Source organism: Megalops cyprinoides, chromosome 23 (assembly GCF_013368585.1).
Source record: "Megalops cyprinoides isolate fMegCyp1 chromosome 23, fMegCyp1.pri, whole genome shotgun sequence".
Taxonomy (NCBI): domain Eukaryota; kingdom Metazoa; phylum Chordata; class Actinopteri; order Elopiformes; family Megalopidae; genus Megalops; species Megalops cyprinoides.
The window spans coordinates 17000083-17025135 of record NC_050605.1 but is presented as its reverse complement, the minus strand read 5'-3'; the positions used below and the strand labels follow the sequence as shown (position 1 = coordinate 17025135).

Genomic DNA, 25053 nt, shown 5'->3' with positions numbered 1-25053 from the left:
CTAAGTATTCTCATTTCTGGAGTTATTGTTATAAATTTTTAAGGAGAAACTGGTTGTCTTTACAAAGTGTAAAGACAAAGTGTAAAGTAAAAACTCAAATGTGTCAGTAATTCAAAGTATAACAACATAAAATAGTTTTGGAACAGCTCTAAAATTGATATGAAAAAATGAATGAAGTTGCACACTCCCATTTTCGCAAAATGCATAAATTTTTATATTTTGGAAATAGGAAGAAGTGAAAAACATTGCTCATTCTGCGTGTCTGTAGCATGTTTCAATGCACTTGCATGTCAGTTTTCTCCTGCAGCTGTTTTGGTTTTTGCTGCAGGTGTGTTCCTGGGCTGTAGAAAATTAGCCACATGAATGTGTTTTTGTTTCTCAAAATTGTACTTCTTTAACCAGCTGTTCAAATGTGACCTGTTTTGCAAAACCAACTTTTGCACAACCTAATTATGTCTCAGGGACATTTCCTATTTTTAGAGCACCTATTGTCTCATATTTAATCTTTGAACTTTTCTGTGGTTTAAAATACAGCTACTTCACGTTTAAAATCAGACAAAAAACATAAGGCCACCAACGTTTGTTTGGAATGTGCACATATACATTTACAAAACAGAATTAACAGTTCTTTTTAAAAAGATATAAATAAGACTTGTCTATTTAACAGGTAGATCAAGTTAAAGTATTATCATGCATTATACTACACATATAAAATATATTTTAAAAAATGTGTTCACTGGAAAAGTAAAAATTATGTAGTGGTCTATGATGGTGGCAGTATTACTTTTTAAACTATCCATTTTTGTCCTCAAAAAGGGAACAAATTCCGGGAATTCCTTGATCCAGCATAAACAGTGTTTAAAGAAATAGTTTTAAAAACACGTACATTTGTTAAAAAATCTACTTGCCAAAATATGACTTACATACGAAATAAAAATTCCGTTTTTTTTTTCTTTCACGTGACATGTTTCGTTCTGTTGAATACACGTTTCCCCAGTGTTTGAGATTCCCGTTCTAATAACGGTCTCAGACAGGTACACTGTAGCCTATGAGCATTAGTCACGCTAAGCATGTGGAAAACGAGGAGCGCGCATTTGGAGAAATGCGCAGCACAGCAGGCTCCAGTAAGCTTTAATGTCCGGAAGAAATAATGTCAGGTAAACTGCAGCACGTCAAAAAATAATGAAATATATAAAACTTAAATAACAGAAAATAAATTGTATTATCTTTCTCCTTCTGTTTCTTTTATAATCCTAAATGGTCGAGTGCCCTAAGCCTTCACCCAAATAGAGCACCTGTTCATGAATTTCGGTTTGGCGGGAAGTGCAAATAGCGCTGACCATCAATAAGATTAAAAAAAATGAAATATTAACAAATGTTTATTATGTAGCCGCGGGGATTAGAAAGAACGAATTCAGGACTCCGCCGTTGAAATTTCCATAGTAAATCCTTGTACTGTTTGAGGCGCAAAATGTCAGGTGACGTCATTAATCCGAAAAAAACACAGCATGTTCAGTGTTTTGTCTCGGTTGGACAACGATGGGCTTCAGAAAGTCGTAATATAGAAGACAAAATGCGGTCAGTCACTGCACATTGTAATCTATAAATTATTAAAGTTGAGTCTTGACTATAGCTTCAGTTATATGAATTCGTGAAGGTAGCCCACTGTATTTCAAACTCAGTTCTAAAATGGGGGAAAAATGGTTATGAATACGTTAGACTGAAGAAGCCAAAAACGAATAAAAGTAGCAAACAATTCTCTTTTATTTAATTTTATTTCGATGGCAGCTGTTCTCTTACATTGCTGAAACTACACAGTGTCATTTAACCCCAGTTGTCCATATCTGAAATAGATGCGCTTAACTTTTTTTCTTCTTTTTTTTCCTGGCGGGGGATAACATATGGCACACTTTTCTCTTTTGAGCCTAGACTGTTAAACATCTGCTGTCCCAGAAATGTCATTAAATATGAAAAAAAAAAACATCAATGCGATGCCCCCGGCACGTGCGTGAATAGTGTAACAATGGGATAGGTTCAAGCGCGTTTGTTACCTGGGACAATGATGTGTGGAGAAATAAAAGAAAAAAAGTTACCTATAACACTTATTAATAAATGGGAAGACAATTGGACGAACTTCAGGTACTTTGTTAAAAAAAAGTGTTATGAATAGCTTCAAAGAGGGACAAACTTTATACTCATTCAGAGAGTCGCACGCTGCCTTCTATGAGTGCCCATAGGGCGTGAGAGCTGCGTCACACGTAACACGTCATTTCAATTTATAGGAAGAGACTATTGCTTACTGCCACATATAGCTATAACACCCATCAGGATATCGTAGGTGTGACCACTTTTATTTCCACGCATCTGCAGTTCTGCAGCTCACTTTAAACGTGTCCCCAGTAGAAGCCTAAGAATTCTTTCAAGATATCGCCCATACATTTTGCGCCGCGTTTAACGTTCAGATTCTCGATGAAGAGGTGTTGATTGGTGCAGCTTGGTGGTCCGGTTTCTGAATTGTCGGCTAGTAAGATCTGAGAATTCCGTAATGAGTTGCGCCGAGATTCTGCACAGAAAATAGACACTAGGGGAACTAGTTGCCTTCACCGCCATACAATGACTTAAGTTACCGAACGGAAGGATGCTGGTCATATTCAAGAACAGAAGTCGCCGAATAATATGTGATGTTCTGTTGTCTGCATATTTATTAGCCTACACTGATTAAATAGTTAATTAAACTTGTTGATTCAGTCCGTGTGGTAATAAATTCTAGAATCTGAATCAAAGATCTGTCTACTTTTCTTCCCCTTACATTATTACGGGGGGGAAGATCAAATACGTGCATTTCAATTAGCCAGCACTGAGATGCATGCCATGCCGAAAACAGTTTGCAGCCGCCTCCCAGAGTACTAGCGAGTCATTCATTGACCGCAAACGACTTAAACCGAGACATAAGACCTATTTTCTTACGTTTATGTTTTAATATAGAATACTTGACAGTCAGCTCACGGCACTGTTAAAATAGGTAATTAGACAGCTCGTTGATATATATATTTTTCATGACATTGATTCTGAAGACATACATGTATTCATGTTTTATTGGAACAAAGGTAATGACTGTCTTAACTACTACTTGCTGTAAATTGATCTATCTAATGCCAATTCTTACAGTTTAACCTGCTATACTTCAAAATTGGGATGTAGGGATATTTCGAATTATTGTAGACGGGTACTGCTACAACATGTTTAAACAGACAGAACAACATTTTGTCGAAGTCATTCATTCATTTTCACCGTTATCTAAATCAGATGAATTCGCGTGCTCAGTTTACGCTTCTACCGTTCTGTACTCTGCTCTAATTCTGATTTAATTAAATTTGTCAACTTTTGTTTTGTGTTTTTGTGTGCCATTGTCTTGGCGCGTCGGCTGCACTGTACTGTACGCACACGAATCCCCTGATTGATAAAGTGCCAGTGATGGGTGGCCCTTCCTGCCGCAGACGAGGAATGCTCGTAAAGAGCTACAGAAGTCTGCCCAGTAACAATCCGCGTGCCTCGGTCGCGCGCAGAAGAACTATTGGCTATGCAAATTGTGACAAAGGGGAGGAAACAATCTAGAAACAAAAAAAAAAAATGCTTTAAAGAGACATTTTCCACTTCTCTCAAAAGTATTTAGAAAATTGCCCCGGTCACTTCTGTCGTTGGTTTGTAAACGGCAATGCTTTGCGAACACCTTGAAAGGTGTGCCCCTTTCTTCTCACATATCCACGCCAGTAGTCAATTAATGATGGAATCTCCGTTTGCGTCCAGGTAAATCAGAATCGTAGCCTTTCTGTAAGGCAAACCGACTCATGGCATAACACGTGCAGTACATTTTAAGGCTTGTGTTCCTGCCATTGTGAGCCCCCAAACGTCTCAAACCGGCCATTCCAATGTTCCTCACTGGCTTACATTGCAAATTCTATAATGTATTGCCGTTGAACTTTTTCTTCACATTTTGGTGTAAGAATACACATAACCATCACCATGCAAGGAGGTTTAAATACGTGGAGCAAACAAGCACATTCTCTGTCTTCATCTGCGCATCTGTTCTTGTTCCACGTGGATGTGTCAATGAAACCATTGTCGATATGAGTTCTTTATAAAATATTGCAGCTGAGCTTCAGTCGAAATCATAGTTAGAGCTCGATGGACTATCTCCACTGCGCTATCTCTGCAACGCAAGCTTGTTCTTACAACTTTGCTCTGTTTCCTAGAAAGCTATCTCCTTCACCACAAGCGCTGCTGCTATATAAAAGATAGTTGTGCTAAGACATGTTGCGTGTGTGTGGTGGTTGTGGCAGTGGTGGTGTGTGTGTCTGTGTGTGTGTGTGTGTATATGTTGGGGGGGGGGGGGGGGGGGGGTCATATGTAAAGATCGCTAAAAGTGTAATTAAGATTATGTGAAAACTAGCATCAGTTTAGGAAGTGCTTTGCCTGCAATTAATGAAAGCCCTTTGAAGAAAACATGAGGTTATACAGAGGTGAGAGAAATAGATGTAATGAATGAATCATGTCTAATCTTTCCAAATTTTATACAACTAGTTTTTTTCTGCAGCCACCATCCTATAACTTCAGTCACTGTACCCCACCCCCACCCCCAAACACACTCACACATATACCACCAATACATCCATATAATACCTTCTTTGTTTTTCGATACATGAAAATATGCACCGCGGAACGCCAACATCTAACGCGGTCTTTCTTTATTTGGTCACTACTGTCATAAACATTGCCCTGGTTTCCAGTTTTTGCTGCTCATGAGTGTATGTATGCATGTGTGAGCGTGTGTGCGCAAGACTGTGTGTATTCGGGAGAAAGGGGAGGGGAGCTGTCTGAGGGTGGTCGTTTAGGGTTTTTTTTTAACAATTAATATTATATCCATAAAAAGGTGACATCTATTTATCTCTACGAAGGCCTCTCAGTTCCTTATTACTTTACTGAACAAGAAGAAGAAGAAGGGAGAAAAAAATGTTTGATGTGTGCATGCTAGGTCTAGCCAACTGTTCTACATAATGAGATCGGCTGTGAGAGGCTTGCGTCACTTGCTCAGCATTAAGTAGGCTTCAAATGTAGCGAGAGGAAAGTAAAAGCGCTAAGGGAGAGGAGAAAGTTCGCAAGGAGAGGCAGGACTCTACTGGATAGCCCTGCAGTCTCACTTTATATGGTTCCAAAAAGACTTTTCTTCCAGTCGCTTTGCATTTTCTATTGTTATTTTATATTTTAAAAGATTACGCTGAATTTGAAACGGAACAGAACTGAAACAATCATGGAACTCCTTTGCCTCGAAATGGACACCGTCATAAGAGCCCGTCCCGATCCGAATCTTCTCTATGATGAGAGGGTTTTACAGAGCCTGTTGACCATCGAAGAAAGGTTTTTGCCCCAGTGTTCGTATTTTAAATGCGTCCAGAAGGATATTCAGCCTTTTATGAGGAGGATGGTTGCAACTTGGATGCTGGAGGTTTGTACTGAGAACCCCGTTTAACTGCATTTCCGTGCCCACACCTCCCTTTAAAACCTTCTAAACTGATTTCACTCGTTTTCGTTCTGTCCTTATTTCATACCGAGTGAGAATAAGCTGGTTGCTTTCTCAATTCTGGCGTTACATTCCCGGTGTAATGAGATTCTGTGTTTAAAAAAATATTTAAAAACTATTTTTGGAGTGAGTCGAGCTTCTCTTTCCGAAACAGCCAAGGAAGATGGTGAGAAACGTATAAAACAGAAAGGAAGAAGGCATGCTTCATGTATAATTGCATAAGCGTGGTTTGCAAAAGGTGTTTTGAGTCAAAATGATAATATTTATTTTTTTCGTATAAATATTTCCGTGCACACGTATGCAGTTCAATACGTACCCTTATTCCATAATATAACCATAACGCCATGTTGGTTTCTCACCAAGTTTCTGGCTGCAGATCTTTTCGGACGACTTTTTAGACACATGAATCACCGTAACAGTCATTACAATATAGATGTGTGTATAGATCAGCGTTTGTTCTACACGATCCTTGTGAAAATGTACACAGGAAATGTAACGAAAATTTTGTATATTTTTTTCAAAGTATTTCTTCACGGAAGGGGCGCGGGCCCTAGTCCTTCTCTACGCACTATCCCTCTTCGAAATCCCTCACCAAAGAATTAAGTTCGATAATTGACAACCCCTTAGACATTTCCTTTCAGGAATGGTCGGAAAACAAAGACGACCACCTGAGCTTTATTTTCATGTGAAAATTGTTCATTTTACATGTTCGAAGGATTTTAAACAATTTTTCGAAATAATTATTTCGACTCGGCGGTGACGCACTCGTCAGCGAGCACATGCCACCTCGTTTTATTTTTGGCGTTTTTTACGTATTTAACTTCGATCTTCGATGTTATCAATTGTCGGGAATGATGTAAAAAGGGCTGACGAACATTTGGAGGTGACAATATGGGCTCTAGATAATTTATTTCTATTTTTAAATATTTTATGAAAATATGACGAATTAAAAAAAGAGTTCCCGAACTGTGCGGCATGGGTGTTTTTTGGCTTGGGTGATTGTGACTTGAATTCATTTCTTACTGAATGAACTGAAGGAATGCGAGTGTATTGACAGCCTCTGCTTTAGACCTTTATCCAACCTTCAAGAATATGCTGTTTTGAACTTATTGATAATGTTTCACCAAACTGGGGCTGACTTTAAGTCTACATGGTATTGCGACGGTTTCCAAGGAGATAAAGATATATGATGCTGCTGTTATTGTTCTCTTTTTAATATAAAAAAGCTTAGATTTAATGTTTTGCATTGTGTTGTTTGCTGTAACCAAGTACGCATTTTAAAGTAAATTAAAGAACGTGAAACGCGGTGCCACGTGCTGCACATACTGTAACAGCAACCGCAGTCATTCGATGTCTTTTTCTCTAGGTTTGCGAGGAGCAGAAGTGCGAAGAGGAGGTTTTTCCTTTGGCAATGAACTACTTGGACAGATTTTTAGCCGTGGTACCCACCAGAAAGTGCAATCTGCAGCTGCTTGGAGCGGTTTGCATGTTTCTTGCATCTAAGTTGAAAGAGACGCGTCCATTAACGGCAGAAAAACTCTGCATCTACACTGATAATTCCATCAAACCACAAGAGCTGCTGGTAAGCGACAGTTGGTTTCCACGGATAACTTGTTAATTCAATTTAACAAGGCTTATTAAATGTCTTGTCGAACGTGATTATCTTTAACCAATATCTACCATTACATGAATACATTTGCCAATATTATATCTTTAAGCAATAGTGATTATGATACCATTAAACTTAGCAATAAATGTGTCCATGTATTCTCGTTTGAGATTATTATTTTAGCATCATTGTAGACTATTTAGTTATACCATAATCGTGGTATCTGATAAAAAAGACATCTTTGTGGAGAGAGTATATGTAATCATAATGCAGATTGCATACTTGTATGTATAATGAACGTGACATAGTTTGTATTAAGAAAACCACCACATGGACGTCAAATTCAGGTGAATTAAGGGAATATCACGTGTTAAAAGTATGTACAGTAATAAAAATAACTACCAAGATTTTACAGTGTCATACTCTGTAAAGCGGTCTCTATCGCCACCTGCTGGCAAAAATGCCGCGCTCGGCACCGAGATCTGTGTTGAGCGGAAGCCAGATCCTGGATGTCTGCCATGCAAAGGTGGACCAGAGAGACGAAGGACGAAGTGATTTCAGGTCACCGCTGTGCTCAGCGTTCACTCCGTGTGGTTCAAACGAGTGCGGTTGTGCGCTCAAATGCTGATGCCTTCTATAACAAAATATGGATAATCGTATGCTTCGCAGTGGCCCGGACCAGGGTGCGGTATCAGAATATGATTTTTTTTTTAAGTTGCCCTGGTCTAATTGTTCCATCTGTTGACACCCCATATTGTGCCATCTCTTATGTACCTCCATTTTGGAACAGAGGAACAGTGTGTTGTACTCTGGGGGTGTGCACATTTGACACACCATAGGGTTGATTCTTGTGCAGCAGTGGCGTGTTAGTCTTGAGCCGGGTATCCTACAACAACCCAGCGAAAGACATTGAAATATAAATAGGAATTATATGAACAGATTAGTTTGTCTTTCTGTCTGTGTATTGGGGGTGTGAGAACACAGCATGGTACAGGCTGAGGACTTGCTCTGTGCCATGATACCGCCACAAAAAAAGGTCTTTCTGCTGAAGTCAGACAGAATCACCTGAGCAGGAATCCAGAGTTCTGCTTGCTCATACAAGTGGGGCTGAGGGCTGACAAGTCTGCTTCCTCACAGCCAATCAAATCTAAGGCCTCAGTCCTCCAAGGGTTGCATATTTGCTATGGCCTTTCACTCATGCTGCCAAACATTTTTCGGATAGTTTTAGATGTTCATGTTGGTTTCTCTTGGAAGAGGACCTGTATGTTTTTTTTTCCCTGCGTGTGGAAATTAAACCACAGTTTATACACCAGAATCCTTACAGTCCGACACCTTAAATGAAATGAAGTGTTTTGTATCAGATTATACCTTTATATCCACCTGTCCAGAGTTTTGTTATTTCAGCTTGTGCTGTGGTTTCTTTGTCATGATGATGTAAATTTTCTTTCCCTGCCCATTTTGACCCATAAAATTTTGTGACAACCCTCTCATTACCTAGCATCATACCGTGAGATCTCTCAGAACCTGATACCAAGGTCTGAGAATTTCACATTTGCAGATGCATGTGCAACTGCGATTGATCCGAGTTCATTTTCACAGAATGATTACTGAAACTGGAGTTGAGCTAGCCGCACGTAGCATCCAGCAGCAAGTGTCAGCAGCTGGTTAACACAGGCCTTTTTGAGTCCCGTCCTGATCAGATTGCTCCTCTGAGCTGATCCAAGGTGGCATCTTGCGTGTGCCTCTTCTCTCCAGTGTGACGGTCTTTGACCAGGCTGCCGTTGCCAAGGAGTGTCTGCTTCTCAATAAATCAGCCCTGCAATGGCGGCAAAATTAAATGTGTCGGTTTCTCACATCAGATAAGTATTTCCTCTTTAGCATTGCGTAAACATCTTTTGGTAAACAGTGCATCCCACCCATGTTGTAAGAGAGCCTTGGGTGTATCGGCAGAGTGTGGGAAGCTGGGTAGCGGCATGCACGCTCTCCGATGCAACCGGCCGCGGGGCCAGGAGTAAGGCAGCATGTGCCCTGGGTGCTCCCTCTGCACATCAGCCTTGCCCGTGCACGTGAGGGAAGGGATTCCGTGGGTGAGGATTTCGGAGGCCCCGGGTGCAACTGCGGTGGCATCCCCACCCACCTCCCCTCCCCTCCGCCTCCCCACCTCCCCGAAGCCGTGGCCTCGCTGCAGTGAACCGAGGCTGTGTTTTCGCGAGCGCGTCCTCGGGCTTTCGAGGGGATTTCTGCGGCTTTCTCGGGCAGGCTTGTGTAAGGAAGTCAGGGAGGGAAGCCCACCTCAGCCCCACTCCCCTCTCCTCATTCAAGATTCTTCTCAGCCCAAGCATCTATTTAAAGGTATTGTCGGAGGGGGGAGGGGGGTGGCGGGGTTGTCTGAACAAGGAACCTAGCAGGGGTAATGAGCTCTGAGAGTAGCCTGCCCTGCCACCGCCCCGAAACACAAGTTGCGGGTGGAGGGGGGGGGCTGTCCCTCAAGCTGAGGGAGGTCTGATGAGCTCGGGTGTTGGTAATGTCTTTATATGGCTTTCCTTTGGTTGACGGATTGAAAAAAAAAGAAGAAAAAAAAAAAGGAAACTGGTGATCAGCTGAATTAGTCACATCACTTCTTTTTTTTCCCCTTTTCGGGTGATGGCTTCTCGTAAAAGCCGCCACAGCGATGGAGAAGGTGCGAGCGGGGTGGGTCTGGTAGCGGATGCTGGCTGGGAGGAAGTGGGCTGCTGATGGTGCTTGGAAGGGGGTGCGCAGCCTAGGCCGACCAGCTGGCAGCGACCATGGACAGGCCATGAGCGCGCTGCAGCGGTTTGAGCCCGGGCGATGAGAGAGCGGACGAGGTCAGCTAGGAGACGCAGTTGGTCGTAAAGGGAGGGGGGCGGAGGTGGCGGTGGGGGGGGGTGGGATCGGGGGGATAGAGAGAGGAGAGAGGAATGTGTGGAATTATCCAGACATAGCTGAATGAGGCTTAGCCGATCTTCGTTTCAGTGTTACATCAGGGCCAGCTGGTCTGGATGTTGATAACGCTGTGGGAGTTCTGCTTCGGCTGAAACACTGCTAGTTACGTGGCAGGCATGACTGGGTGTTGCAGTTGTGGTACAATTTGATCACCGAGATCTGTGCTGATTCTCAGCGCAGTAACTTCTGCAAGCAAATGCAGTAAGTGTAAGCAGTGAATGGACGTGGGTACGGAAATACCCACTGCGAAATAAAGTGACCAGTGGTAGCGTGCCCTTTATTGTCCGTTTCCTGGTGGTTGCCCATTATTTTGTAGCCACACACTAAGCAGTGGTTGCTTACTAATTGCATTATCCTTTGTTCGGCAGACACTCTTATTCAGAGTGACCACTTGGGAGTTGTTCATTACTTGGCAGTGGCACGTTGCCTCTTAGTTGTCCATTATCATGCAGTTGCCTGTGTGCTGATGGTTGCTTATCCAGTGGTTGTCTGCTAGCACCCCCCCCACTCCGTTTCTGTTGCGGTGGAATGTTTTTCCTCCCTCTCTTGTGAATTTACCCCATGGGTAATTGTTAATCCCTGTGAGTTGGGTGGTGTCCTTTGTCGGGGTGTAGTAACGCCAGGATGGTAATCAGTTTACTGCTAATTTTACCACCACGGCGCTCGTAAGGAGAGACCCTTTACGCCCAACCCCCCCCCTCCGCCCCACCTCCTCGTGTCCCAGTCTGCGTCCCTCGCACTCAGGAACATCGGTTTGTAGGAGAGGGATGAGGGGGGGGTTTGTGGTGAGCTATCATTGTGTATCTGCTGACAGGGACTGAATGCCCTGGTCTGTGGAATTGGTCTGAAACGTCGGGCATTTCTGGCTGGCTGTCATTGTGCGGATGCAGAAGCCTCAAGGCACTGAGCTCACCTGGGGTGAGCGTTGGTCAGCGGCACAGAGCAGGCCACCACCGGGCTGAGAGACAGAGCGGGTTAATGGGTACCATGTTTGACCACCCTGTGACTAACTGTGGCTCACTGGTGGGGGGAAACCAACATCCCCCCCATCCGCCGGTCACAAGAAAGCAAGCGCCGGATCTCTCGCAAATTACTCACTAACTGCGCCTCTTACTCATGCCTTTTCTGAGAAGAGACAGGGACAAACAGCGCTTAGCTCCTGCCTCTCCTGCTGCCTCCCCGCCGCAGACTCAGAGAGGAAAATGTAAATACAGGGCGAAATGTCACCGCACAATGGCACTGGCAGCTGTGTGCCGGGAGGACGCTTGTGGGATTCGCTGTCTTAAGCGGCGAAGACGGAGGAAGAAGAAGGAAAGTTCCGGTTTTAGCATCACAGATGAGCCCAAGTAGCCATCTGTCGGGGCGACTGTGGGGCATCCTATAATGTTGGAAAGGGCTGTTTTGTCTGTGGGTCAGGCAGTCCCCCGGTGGCAATGCAAGGATTATGATACTAATAGCAGCAGTGTGGCTTATTGGTGAGGAACAGGGCTTGCAACCAAAAGGTTGCTGGTTTGATTCCCTGCTGGGGCACTGCTGTTCTACCCTTAGGCATAGTGCTTAACCCACGATTGCCTCAGTAAATACCCAGCTGTGTAAATGGATAAAATTGCAACATATTTAAGTCGCTCTGGATAAGAGCGTCTGCTCAGTGATAATTACGTGGAGTAACATAACATAAACTTCAAGAGAGAGAAGTTAAAATTTGAAACCATGGGTGGTGGCCTGCACACCAGAGCCTGCAGGAACAGTCGAAGTGAAGTGTAAGTGTAGGACCGTTTGCAGCTGGTGCGTGCTGTGAAGTTCACCATCGCGTTCATGGACTATTGACCAGATACCACAAGTGATCTGTTCTTGGGTCACTCTCACCGGTCCCCCTGGAGCGACGTCTGACGACCGAGTTCTGAGCATTGCGTACCTCCTGCGTGCCTCACGAGCAGAACTGCCAGGCGTCAGACAGACATGGTGTCAGACATGGCTTTGTTGGTGTGTCAGAGCTGGCACCGCTCTCGACGCAGTCTGCTTGCGTTTTACTCCGGAGTAACGTAGCGGTGGCCTCACACCTCGCACCTCACACCTCACACCGCGCACCTCCAGGCATGTCCAGGGGCCAGCAGAAGCCGGCTCGGAGGCAGGATGAGGGCCAGTTGGAGAGCCGTCCCCGCCGGGAGCTCTTTTGGCAGTAGGTCGGCGGCGGCACTCGCCCGAGCGACACCCCTGAGAGCCTCTTGTACCTTGTTTGTTTTGCTCCCTCTCTCTCTCTCTCTCTCTCCAGGAGTGGGAGCTGGTGGTCCTGGGGAAGTTGAAGTGGAACCTGGCAGCCGTCACCCCCAACGACTTCATCGAACACATCATGAGGAAGCTGCCGCTGCCCAAAGAGAAGCTGGCGCTGATCCGCAAGCACGTGCAGACCTTCATCGCCCTTTGCGCCACAGGTACCGCACCACGGGCCCCCGGCACCACGCAGGGCACCTCTGCCCTCTCACCAGAGCGATCCTTTGTTGAATGTTCCCTTTTTTGAGTGTGTGAAGTGCTGTCTTTGCTACGCTACTGAAGGTGCATATACTGTAGAGCTATGTTGGTCTTGTGGGGAATGTGTATTTAAACAAGGAGGAGGAAAACAGACAGACAGCACAAGCAGTATTGACAGTGTGCTGGTAGGAATCCCAGGTGGGCTGGCTGGCCTTGCCAGGCACCCTCCCTGCCCTACCGGCTGCCCTCCCTCTCTCCCTCTCACCACAGCACCGCTGTGTTATGGCTGTGACCCTCCAGGCATGGCTGTGGAAACACTGACTTTGGTACGATCGAACCCTTTACTCCACCAAAAGGAAGAAAAAAAACAAAAAAACAAGAGAAGATGTGAGCGAGTGGCAGCCGTTCGCCCGTTGTGTCACAGCGTTTCTTCTTTTCCTTCTCCTTCCATTTTGTAATTCGGAGCGATAAAGGCGGCCGCTGCCAAGCGAATTGCCGCTATCTTGCATCAACCTCTCTGTGAATGTTGCAATGCAGTATCTGCCCAGCCCTGCCCCCCCCCCCCCCCCTCCCCCCTCCCCAACATGAAATAAGAGTGGACTTCTGAGGAAATATGACTGCTGTAACCTCGCTCACTCCGCTTTATTCGTCGGTCACGTATTGTCATGCATTGTGCGCCGACCTAAAGCGAGGGAGATGCGACGTAATGCATCGCCGAAGCTATGCGCGGTGAGAAGAGGGCGGGTAAGATGGAGGGTATGTCTGAGCGCCTGTCCTCTTGTTATTTTTTTCTTCTTCTTCTCCTTCTTCTTCTTCTGGCTGGCATGTTCATGTTCTGGGGGCATGTCGGGGCGTCTGCTGAATGGAGTGTCACTTCAAAGGGGTCGCCGCGTGCTCCGAGGCCCCGGGGCATTCCCCCGTCCGCCGGGGACCAATGGAGGCTCTCGCTAGGGGTGGGAAGAGGACATTGGCCGCGTTCTCAAGGTGGATCGCTCCTGGGAGATCAAGTGGAGAGCCGTGGGAGGGACAGGAGGCTTAAATCTGATCTAATGTGTTGGAAGGGAGGGAGGGAGAGGGAGGAGAGGGTGGAGGGGGCAGGGGCGGGACGTTGTTCCTTACAGAGGCGTATGCCTGAGCCTGTCATGTTTTCATATCTCCCTCTCGCTCTCCGTCTCCATTCTCACGCCTCTCAGCTGCTCTAGGGCGCCTTCGGCTTTCCCATGTTCTGGGTCTTTCGCGGGGCCGGCTCACCCCCCCGCCCAGTGCTCTCCTTCTCTCCGGTTTTTTGGGATAATGAGATCCAGAACAGCCCCTCGGCGAGTTCCCCCTTCTGGCCGTGTTTCCCCCCCCCCACCCCGCCCCCCGCCTCCTCCGGGGGCCGTTCCCGGAGAGCGTTCCGCAGAGCGTCGTTATGGCGGGATGATTGATGCAGGCCGAAGGGGGAGTGACAGGTCTTTAAAACGCGCCACGGTTTTTTTTTTTTTTTTTGATGTGGAATCCCCTTTCTGATTGTGCAATGGATATTGTCAGTGTGGGGTTGTGTTGTGAAAGTTCTCTGACACGGGGACACTCAAGGTATTCCATGGGAACTGGCTGGGATCCTATTGAAGACACCCTCAGCCATCTCTCTCTCTCTCACACACACACACACACACACACACACACACGTTCTCTTCTCCTCCCCTTAGAGGTATTACTCAGGAAGGAATGCCTGTGTCAGTGGTCAGAGCCTTTTTCCCAAACATATTGCACAAGTGTCCGGCTGAACTTTTGCTTAATTCCTTCAGTGGAACGACTGTGGAAACTTATTTTCTGTCTTGGAATTTCAGCATACATGTCTTGCAGGGGAGCGCAACTATTGATGTGTGAGATAGCGTGGATTAGTAATTGGCTGTTTGTCAGCAGATCCATTTCATCGTCTCGCTCAGATTAAAAGAGCAAAAAGAACTGGTTCTTGGAAATGCATCCATCTGTCCGTTTATTTCCAAACTGAATGTACTGTGTATGAAATGGCTCCAAACTTGCAGTCAAGGTGGAGCTGGTAAAGTAAACTAAACTCCCACCTGGTTTTTAATTGCAGCACACCCAATAATGGAAGCTTCTGCTGCATCTTGTAGCGTGTGCTTTGAAATTCAATTTCTGTCTGTCCCCCCGCCCTTCCACCAACCCCCCCCCACACCCACCCCTCCATTTTCCTTTAAAATCATTGTGAACCGAAGCTTCTGTAGTTTAAAAACAAGAAAAGGAGTGGGGGGAGGTGGGGGGGGGGGGGGGGGGGAGAAAAAGGCAGTTCATTTTTAATGGTTCCCCGCTTTTGATGAAACAGTTCCGTTCGAGGCACTTGGTGGGATTTTGTCAGGCGGCGCAGGCTAGTTCAGTATTAATTAATAACATCGGAGGGCCATTCAGAACTATGCAAATGGTCTGGGGCTCGGCGAGGGCCCGAGAGAAAGGAGACAAAGGCCGGCCCTACATTTCATATGCAGAGGCATGTACGGGTCAGCGCAGCGGGAGCACTTGATAGGAAGCGCCGGCGTTTCTCTGGGCAGCGCGCGGGGTAATGCCGGGGGAGAAACAAGCTCATTAAGGGAGATTATGCTGGATCTTTCCTCAGAGACACCGAGCGCTCCTTGTTTTCCCCCAGCTCCATTCACGGGGCGGTAAACAGGGGCCCTCGGGCCCCCGTCTGCCGGGGTTCAGCAGAACCAGCCTCCGCTGGCTCGCCCCCGCGGTCCGCTCGGGACAGGCGGGCGTAGCGTCAAGGGGAGCCGAGGGGGGGGGGGGGGGGGGTAGATTGATATTTTTGAGAAGCTGGAGTAGCTGGGAGGATGTTGACCTGGCAGGGAGGTTTAGGGGAAAGTCGGCTTCCAACAAGGACTGACCTGGGGTCAGTTTTCATCCTGATCGGCTGAGTGATCCCGCTGCAATGGCAGCTAGATGGTTTGAATTAGGTTTTGGGCCCCTGCCTGTGAAAGGCTTGTCTTGCGTTATGGATGGTTCATTTTACAGTGATGGGATGCCTGAAAAAAGAATACTGTCCTGTTCAGAATTCCTCCCGCATTCCTCCGATGCCATTCCAAAACCACATGACATCATTAGGCTGTGACGCTCAAATCCCCGCTGTCTGCCGATATCCTGTTGGGATGTTTGGGGGGATTTTTAAGGTCAGGGGGGCCGTGCCTGATTGCAGCTAAGCTGCCGTGCGTACAATATGAGAATCTTGTGAGAACACCTTTCCTGGAGACTGGATTGTTTGGATTCTGGATAGATTCCGGTATGGTCCCCCCCTCACAAGTGAGAACCCCTGCACCCCCCCCCCTTCACCCAGGGATCTGTGATTCAGATGCAGCTGGACTGCAGGCCTGCTGTGCTGTTTGTTGACAGAGGAGCTTCCAGGTTCGATTACTCAGAGTTTGCAAACAAATTATGTCCCTTCCTCTCCATTCCTCTGTGTTTCTCGGCTTAAACTGCTGCAGCCGTGTACCGCGACTGCGCTTAAATACCCCAGGGAGCGGCTCACAAACAATGCGTGACTGTGGCCTGACTCATCCTTGCAGCATACCGCCGTGGTATTGGTCTGTCTGCCCCCGTAGCTCTTCACGCACCAATCAGGACCCCAGCAGCGTTAAGGTGGGCCTCCTCGAGCGTCACGCCGGGACGACGAGAGGCCGGTCCGTTTTCGCATCGGGGCGTCTTGTTGCCGCTCGTTCTTCTCATTCATAAACTTAAAAAGTTATTTTGGAGCACGAGAAGACCACAATACAAAAAAAGAGGGCCCCATGGTTTAGAGTGAAGTAAATGGTTGCGGTCGCGGGGTTTTTAAGTTTGCGCCGAGCGCCGCCTCACGACTCAGACCTCTTCCTGCGCGCAGCTGGTCGTCTTTGGAAGGAGATGCTCCCCGGCTCTTCCCCGGGTGTTTATGCAGGGCTATCAGTCACATCCTCTCTGAAAAAAAAAAAAAAAGCCCACCAAAGCCTGGGGATTCGGCTCGGGCCTGAAATGGAAGCTGCCGGGTTTCTCTCGGTCCCCTTTCCTCCCACGCCGGCCCTCCCGCTGTTGCTCAAGTCTTCCTCTGCTGTGAGGCAACACTGAGGCAAGTTCCTACAAGAACTCTGCTGACAGCTTCAGGAAGAATCCTGTCCGAGTGTCTGTTGCACCATAGTTAACTGTGCCACTCTCGCTCGCCTCCCGCGCCCTGTTTGCGGTACAGCTGGAATAAAAAGGAAGCATCGTGACACTGAACACTGTTGAGTCTTGTGATCCTAAAAATACACACTGTCGTGAGAAGCGGCCGTCGATGGGTTTGGATAGTGAAATGAAGTTATCATTTTAGTTATTTGGTCCTTAGCACCTCTTTCTGGCGCGGGGTAACCACGCAGTTAAGCTTTATTTCTGCAAGACCCCCCCCCAACACACAAAACATTACACTCAATGCATTTGTCTTTAAAGACCAATCCTAAAAATGTTGTTTACAGTTTTTGAGTTTGTTTGTGCACAGCCTTCGTCAGTCAGCAGGAACCTCAAAAATTCCTCCAGATTTAAGCGTTTTTTCTTTTTTTTTTCTTGATTAATAAGCTTTTACGTCCGTATAAAATACAAGTGCTTGATTTATTGCCGTTTTAGACCTCTTCTGGCTGTTTTTCAACTTTCCAGCCTTTAATTAATTTACAAGTTAAATGTGTATACAGTGCGCCTGACCCACCCAGGAGTTGGCTGAGCCCGGGGATGTGTAGAGCTTTGGAGATTCAGAGGAGAATGGGCTATTGAAAGGTGAAAGGCCCGGGCGGCTTGGGCAGCCAGCGCTGTTCGTGAGGAGTCTCTCAGGACAGGCGTCCCCACTCAGCCACATACACTGGTCATTCTCCGCATGAATATCAATGAAGAGGCGGAAAATGCGGCCATTCTCGCCCGCCGGAGTGTCACGCTGCCGGCGCGGAGCATCCACGCTCCTGCCCTCGCTCCCCCAACAGACCTGTCTTGTCTCAAGTGCGGAGAGTCAGTCTTGCTGGCTGTTGCCTCAGTCGGCTTTGTGTGTGTGTGTGTGTGTGTGTGTGTGTGTGTATCCGTCTGTGTCCATGTGTGTGCGGACACTCATGTATATATACACGCACACATACTCACACACAAATGTACGCATTACATAAATACAAGTTTTATTTCTTTTTTTTAAAAGCATGAACAGAAAGTCATGGTAAAGGCTGTGCCATGCATGTCTGCAGCCCTGTCTGCTTTCACTTGAGTTGGTCTTTAATAACTCACCCTCTGGCCCGGACCCAGCTCTCAACACAGGAGTGTATAATAAGTTCATTTATTTGTCAACACAGACTCACCAAGATGAGAAAGCGCCTGGTTCTGAATGTTAAAAAGGCAGTGGAGGGCTGCCTCTTTGATTTTTTTTTTTGAGGTGGGGGGGGGGGTGTGAAAAAAAAGAGAGAAAAATCCTTAGAATCATCGAACACAGTTTGCTTTGCAATTGAATATGGCAATATGGTAATGCATAGACTGTTCTGGTGCCTCTGCCCTGTCCTCAAGCCCCTAGGTGGCCCGGCAAAAGAGGAATGGTGGGGGGGGGGTTTCTTTAATCATGAAAACACTCAACAGGGTCTGGACACAGACTAGAGAACGATGCGCAGCAAAGGGATGGCCCCCCTTCCACCACTCCACCCCCCCCCCCCCCCAAACCCTGCTGCCTCCCCTCCCTGCCTTTGTGCGGCCCGTCGGGTTGAATTGGTATCAGCGCAGAGAGGTCAGTGCCATGACACTCAATGGCGTGAGATGAGGTGATGACTCCAGACAATGGAGTCACACTCTCCTGTTCACCGCGCTCGGGCTTGCCAGCCGAGGAACTCAATTAATATGCTAAAAAAAAAATAGGAGCCCCGCTAATACAAATCGCTGCCCGTTGTAGCAACAAAGGCTGGGCATGTGTGCCATTCAGCAGCCCAAACCCGTGTGGCTTGTTTCTGGTGGGGGGGGGGGGGGGGGGGGGTCGAAAAGGGAGAGAGGGAGAAGGGAGGGGGGAGGGGGGGACAGGGGGCTGATAGACATTGTGGAGGAGAGCCTGAATCCTGAGTACCCTTTTTTCTCTCTCTCTCTCTCTCTCTCTAGCGCTCTCTCTCTCTCTCTCTCTCTCTCTCTAGCGCTCTCTCTCTCTCTCTCTCTCTCCCTCTCTCTCTCTATCTCTCTCTCTCTCCCTCTCTCTCTCTAGCGCTCTCTCTCTCTCTCTCTCTCTCTCTCTCCCTCTCTCTCTCTCTCTCTCAGCCAGTTGCTCTTTCAGGCTTCTGGCCCATTCGCAAGCTGTCTTATTTGCATTATGAATGACAGTGAGGGGAGCTAACAAGGTTATTGGGCTTTGAGACGCACGCCTGCGACCACACGTGGAAAAAGGACCTACAGCAGAGAGCGCTGGCATGGGGACTGTGGCTCTTTATTCCACCCTTTTCCAAGGGCTGGGGAGCTTTCTCTCTCGGCTGCTTTTTTTTTTCAGGGAGCACACGATTTACTCCATAGAGGGAAGAAAAGGGGGGGGGACGGGGAAAAGGGGGGGGGGGTGGCCTGGGCAGGATGACTCGGGGGGCCTTTTCGGCCCCATCGCAAGCCAAGTGAACTCTCGTTATCCTCCTGCCTCCATCGTTAGCAAGAGGCTGCGCGCGGAGAGAGTGGAAAAGTGCTTTATTTATCACCGCGAGATTGCCATGGCCTCTCTCTCGGGGTGCACGGCAGCTTAATTTTTTTTTGAAAAGATTCACATATTATTTATTAAGTTCATTTTTTTTAGCGATTTAGCAATGGGTCCCTCTTTTTTTTCTCTCAAGTGTATAGCTGCCATTTTAAGTAAGTAGCACAGCTGTGCTTAGGCAAAGCACTGGGGTAACTGTGGAGGGTGCCCAGAGAGAAAGTGAGTGATGGAAAATAACCTGGGGATAAACAGGTGAGCGAGGGAGTCTTGGAAAGAGTTTTGAAGGTCCTTTTGTCTGTTAAAAAAAAAAATCGCTGCCACTTAGAGCAATTAATGATTATAAGTGTCTGAATCTTTTCTTTTTTAAAGACTCCGTCTTCAGTGTTGGAAAAGCTCTGCACTGCATGTAATGGAATATTGGATGCATAGCCCAGTGCATGAGTCAGAGCGAGGAACAGGCAGGAGTGTGTATAATGTTCGAGTGGGGAACACTTCATCAGTAAATGCATTTTCCCTGTTTTTTTTTTTTTTTTTTTGCGCGTCTGTGTATTTGCTGAGTATAACAACATGCCGATTCCCCTGATGTGAATATTTCCCCTCTGTCCCTCTGTTCCACTAGTACTGTGGCTTTACGTATGAATAACGGAGAGCTTTTTCTGCATCCACCCAACCCCACCCCCCCCCCCCCACCCCCCCCACAGATTTCAACTTTGCGATGTACCCTCCTTCCATGATCGCCACTGGCAGTTTTGGGGCGGCCATCTGCGGACTCCAGCTGGACGACGGCGACCAGTCCCTCTGGGGGGACAACCTGACAGACCTGCTAGCCAAAATCACCAACACTGAAGTGGTGAGTGCCTTCGGGGCTCCTTCATCGCTGTGACCGCGGCCTGACACTGACACCGTGGTCAGACGCTCTGCTCTGAAGGAGGGGAGCAGTCTTAGCCTGGAGTCTTCGGCCGTTGTTATTCTGTGTGTGCGGTGTGCTGCTCTTGGTTTGAGTGAGCGATGTTAACCCTTTCCTGTCAGCACAGTCAGCCTCACAGCGCCCTTGTTTGCCGTAAAGCTCAAATGGACTGACCTGCTCCCGAAATAAGTTGCACCAGGTTTAGTGTGGAGGATTGCAGTGAGACTCTCTCAGCAGTGAGACCTTGCAGAAATAACTGGAATGTTTCTCCCCCGAAAGAATTGGAAACAGAGCGCTGAAGGGTTGCCAGTCTGAGAGGCAATCACAGAGACAAGCCTGTGATTGTTCTCTCCTCCCACAGACACCTGTGGTGTTGTGTGAGGGGTAAGAGGAACAGTATGCACTCAGTCCAATCTGATTGGCTGCGCTCTTTGTTTTTGTGATTCCGTGGTAACCTTGGCGATGGCCGCAAAACACCGCCTCGGATCCCCTTCGGGGTCATGTGACCGCCTTGCTCGCTCAGTGGGGGGTGGGGGGTGCCGGGGGGCGGGATGGGGCCCGAGCGGGACGGAGCCTGGCCCACACCTGGAGTGGAAATGTGGGCAGGAGCTGGCGCTGGCGGACGGGCATCGTGGCCGTGATGTTCCCATACCAACCTGGCGGTGACTCCCGAGCGGCACTGGCCGAAGCCATGCGGAGCGTGCCAGAGGGAGAGAGGCAGCTCGGGGCCAAAATCAATGACACCTCAGATGTCTGAGGTTTTCAGCCTCAGGTTTCAGCCTGAGGCCGGCGGGTGCCTCTCGGCCCCTTGGCGGGAGTCGCTGTACCGTTCCGTTCACGTTCGCCTCCGCAGCACCCAATCCCTGCAGAGTCTGAGCCACATCTGTGCGGCTTCGGGACAGAGGCAGCGTAAATGGGGCGGCAGTATGGTGTAGTGGCAAGGACTCGTAACTGAAAGGTTGCTGGTTCAATTCCCTGCTGGGGCACTGCTGCTGTACCCTTGGGCAAGGTACCTAACCCACAGTTGCCTCAGTAAATACCCAGGTGTATAAATGGGTGACACGTAAAATATTGCAACTTATGTAAGTCGCTCTGGATAAGAGCATCTGCTAAATGCCAATAATGTAATGTAATGTAAATGAGATGCCCTGTGATTATCCCAACGGTCCCGGTCCCCTCCCAGTCCTCTGACGAATAATGACTTAATCCAGCCAGGATGGAAGGGAAGGCGGAGGCGGGCAGAGCGACAGCGCTCACAATCCAAACAGAAGGGGATGCAGGGCTGGGCGCACAGGCCTGGCTTTTGTCAAGGTGTTGGCTCGCTGCAGGGTGGTGGTGGTGGTGGGATGGGGCGGAGGGGGACAGCGCTTTAATTTGGAACAGAGGCGCACAAATGGTAGGCCTGCCCTGGGGTTCGTCGGTAGCATCTTCGTATCTTTCAGGTTCCCCACTTCTGAATTCTTCCCCTCGTGGGGCCGAAGTGACCAGCGATCAGCATGTGATCCCGGTCCTTTCCCCGCCAGCCGCGTTCCCCCGCACTGGCCTGCAGAGGGCGAGCTGTCACAGGACCCGCCGGCCACCGCCGCCGGGGAAAAGAGGATCCGGTAAACGCGCGTAAAAGCAAACAGGGAGCGCTCGGCGTGCGTCGGGTCTCGGCTGACCCCGCGGAGGACCGCGTCGCCGCGGGAGACGCCCCACCTGTCAGCGAGTGCGGCGTGTGAGCGTCCACGCTGCGGCAGAGAGAAGGAAACGGCGTGCCTCGGCGGTGCAGCACCGCGCATGTGTGTGTGTGTGTGTGTGCGCGTCAGGGTGCGGAGCCTGAGTCAACAGGCCTCAACTCCCGGACCTCTGATCAGCGCCTGTCGAATTCCTCTGCACCAACCAGCCATGCTATCAGAAAACATGCCGGGGCGATCCCTGTGACGCAACGTTTTTTTAAAACATAAAAAAAGAATGACATGAATGACATCTGAGGCATAAATTAAATTTATGAAATTTGTGATGTTGAGCGTCAGGGATGAACCAGCGATGAGCCTCTATTGAAAACACAGACCGATGTTTTGGCTGTACCTGGCTGGCCCGTCCCTTATAGAAACAAGGTATTATTTGTTGCAGGCCGCCTACATTTCAATATGCAAGGAAGCTGCTGACAAAAACAGCACTCAGAGGGGAAGACGGGGGGGAGACACATTCCTAGTTTGTCTCTGCTTGACTTGGCAACAGCTCCTTACTCATTCATCTTTTTCACTCACAGTAACAGCCCCCCCCCCTCCTCCTCCCCCTGCTTCGCCCCCTCTTCCACCTCTTCCCCCTGACCCCCGCACACTGCCCCCCCCCAGCCGTGGGGGCATGTGTGGTGACAGAGAGGGGACAGGCCGAGAGCGTGGCCTCCGCTATTTTCAGGGGTCGCCTCGAGTTTCATTCAAAAATAAGAGGAAGCTCTTGAGCCTCATTGACAACCATCCAGCTTACACAGGAAGTTGAGGCAGCATATTTTAGCTCAATGAGAGAGAAAGAGAGAGAGAGGTGGGCCTCCTGGCTTTTGTGCACGTGTGTGTGAGTGTGTGTCTGTGCTGGTCGGGGTATTTGTGTGAGTGCGTCTGACAGTGCCTGTGGTAGTTTTACTGTTCTTTTTAAATTTAGAATCAGCTTGCTTTCTTTTCGGGCAGGCCTCGCTCGCTCGCTGTGCTTCTTGCATTGGGGCTGAAGAAAAGGCTTGGTGCTGCCTAATGCTCACTACAGCAACACTCTTAAATCATGTAGAAATGGAAGACTTGATGGGTCTTTTGTTTCAATTCTGTTTTTTTTTTTTTTTTTTTTAATAAAGTCTTTTTCCTTTATTCTCGCAACGTTTCTGCCTTGGCGTCTGTTATGAAAGCGTTATCAGAGATGGGGAACACGCTTAAGTCATGGTCGCATTAAGCCTGAGTCATCAAAAACCTTTTGTACCCTTGTCATTTAAACAGAAAATTTAGAAGGGTTTCCATAATAACATTCTACAGGAGTTCTTCTGATTTATTAAAATCAGAAGTAAAATACTTTGTGTGCGTGCATGGATCTTGAAATAGTTTTACAGGAAGTGGCAAAGTGTCTGACGTTTTGCAGTGTGAGACTGGAGTGAATTCCAGATAAGAGCTGGGGTGCCTGTACCCTTGGGGTCATATGATTATGGATTGGGGCTCCTCTGACGTGCAGGGTGATCCTAAACCTTCGCATCACCTCTTCTAGCAAGCCCAGAGACCTACGGTTCCTCTGTGTCTGGCGCTTTTGAAAGCAGGGCCAAGGCCATTTTTACCACTGGGTGTCTTGGTCCATACGGCTTCCTCTTTGAAAGGTTTGCCGTCATAGCGATTGCTGGTGGGTCCTGAGAGGAGCATCCTGTTTAATTAACAGTAGACGGAGGATACTGTACGCTGCGTACTGACCTGGCCGTGCAAGAGAGGGAGGAGGGCGGGGCCTGTGTGCGGATTCACCACTGGACACCGACCTCACGTCAGTCTTCCTGCGGCGGAACCCTCCCAGAGCACAAGCAGGAAGAACCTTCCAGAAAACAATATTCCCGTTTCCAGTAGTCACACATTGAAACTATTAAAGTTTCTTGAATTAAGCCTTTGGGTCTTGGCACGGGATCCACGGTGTTGCTATAAAGAGCAGCGGAGAGGGAACGTCTTTAAAGAAATAAGGCCCCGCATTCCTGCGGTAAGACACAGGCAGCTCCTTTATATGTTTTATGCTTTAGTTAATATTCTGGGAGGAATTTATTCTTTATGACTAATGGAGCACATCTTGATGGGAAGAGGGGAGCCCTGGAGGAGATTACGACGACGCTGGTCGGCTTCCACCACGTCGTTAGAGGAGACAGGGACTACACCCTCCCCGGGGTTTGCTGCTCTTCTGCAGTTGACCTTTTCCCAGCGAGTGCGGGAAAGCTGTGTGTAATGTGCGTATATCATGCAGTCGTCTCGACACGGCTCTGCGGGTGCAGGCCTACAGAGCGTGTGCGTCAAGAAATGCCAGGGCGCTAAAGACGAATGAGTCTCCCACACCTTTAGTGTCGCTCAGAGGCCCAGGTCAGAGTGTATGTGGGTCTGATGATTTCCGGGTCAGGGGTTTCCCTGCCCGCCTAGGTGATGTCTCACTCTTCATGGCAGGCTACAGAGTGGGTTGCGAGTAAAAACCGCTTTGCCGGTCACCAGTATAGTTCTCTGTGAAAATCTTGCTAAGATCTTGGAAAGGTTTTGTTGGACGCCTTGCAAAACACTGTCCTGTGCACCACCTGCTCCACCATTCAGAGCCTTACTTGGTCTTTCAGGCACTCTCTGGGGGGGGGTGGGGGGGGATTGTTTCCTGTGAGTGAGCTTTCTGTAGGCGCAGACCTGTTTCCAGGGCCAATATGCGCGGCAGCCTTGATGTAGCTGTTTGTCCCCTGTAACCCTCGGCACTTGCCTGTGACAGGCCTGTGTTTTTATTCCATCCAGGCAAGGGCTCGTCTGGGCCCCGCCAGTCATAATACAGACTCAGACTGTGGCCCATCGTGTTTTAATTAGCTGCAAATTTCAAAAGAATGTTTGCCGCTCCGCAAGCAGTATACATTCTTCAGAACCCCTGGCTGCGGGGCTCTGAGAGACGATCTTCTCACATCCGTCTTGTGCTCTGGAGAGAGAGAGAGAGAGAGAGAGGGAGGTAGAGAAGGGACGGGAGGGGGGACTACTCTGAGGCAGGGTGTTGCAGTACTGTTTGCCGCCACCAGGGGGCAACTGTCGCGCACAGTGTGTTTGCAGTAAATACCAGTGCAGAGCTTTTTCTGTGGGAACCGTCAGACCGGACCGCATCAGTATTTTCTTCCT

The 25053-nt window shown here is 48.3% G+C and overlaps 1 protein-coding gene across 3 annotated transcripts in view; it reads left to right on the top strand.

Moving 5' to 3' along the window:
• LOC118770184 (G1/S-specific cyclin-D2) overlaps positions 1-25053 on the top strand; it is a 169985-nt gene that overhangs the window by 143205 nt on the left and 1727 nt on the right. The window contains exons 1-4 of one of the 3 annotated variants that reach the window (XM_036517703.1): positions 5111-5503; positions 6945-7160; positions 12424-12583; positions 20001-20149. In XM_036517703.1, the coding sequence (XP_036373596.1) occupies positions 5309-5503; positions 6945-7160; positions 12424-12583; positions 20001-20149 (720 nt within the window). In that variant the 5' untranslated portion in view covers positions 5111-5308. Of the gene's footprint in view, positions 1-5110; positions 5504-6944; positions 7161-12423; positions 12584-20000; positions 20150-25053 lie in introns of those variants that run through there. The other 2 variants (XM_036517704.1, XM_036517705.1) reach the window with 2 other exon arrangements.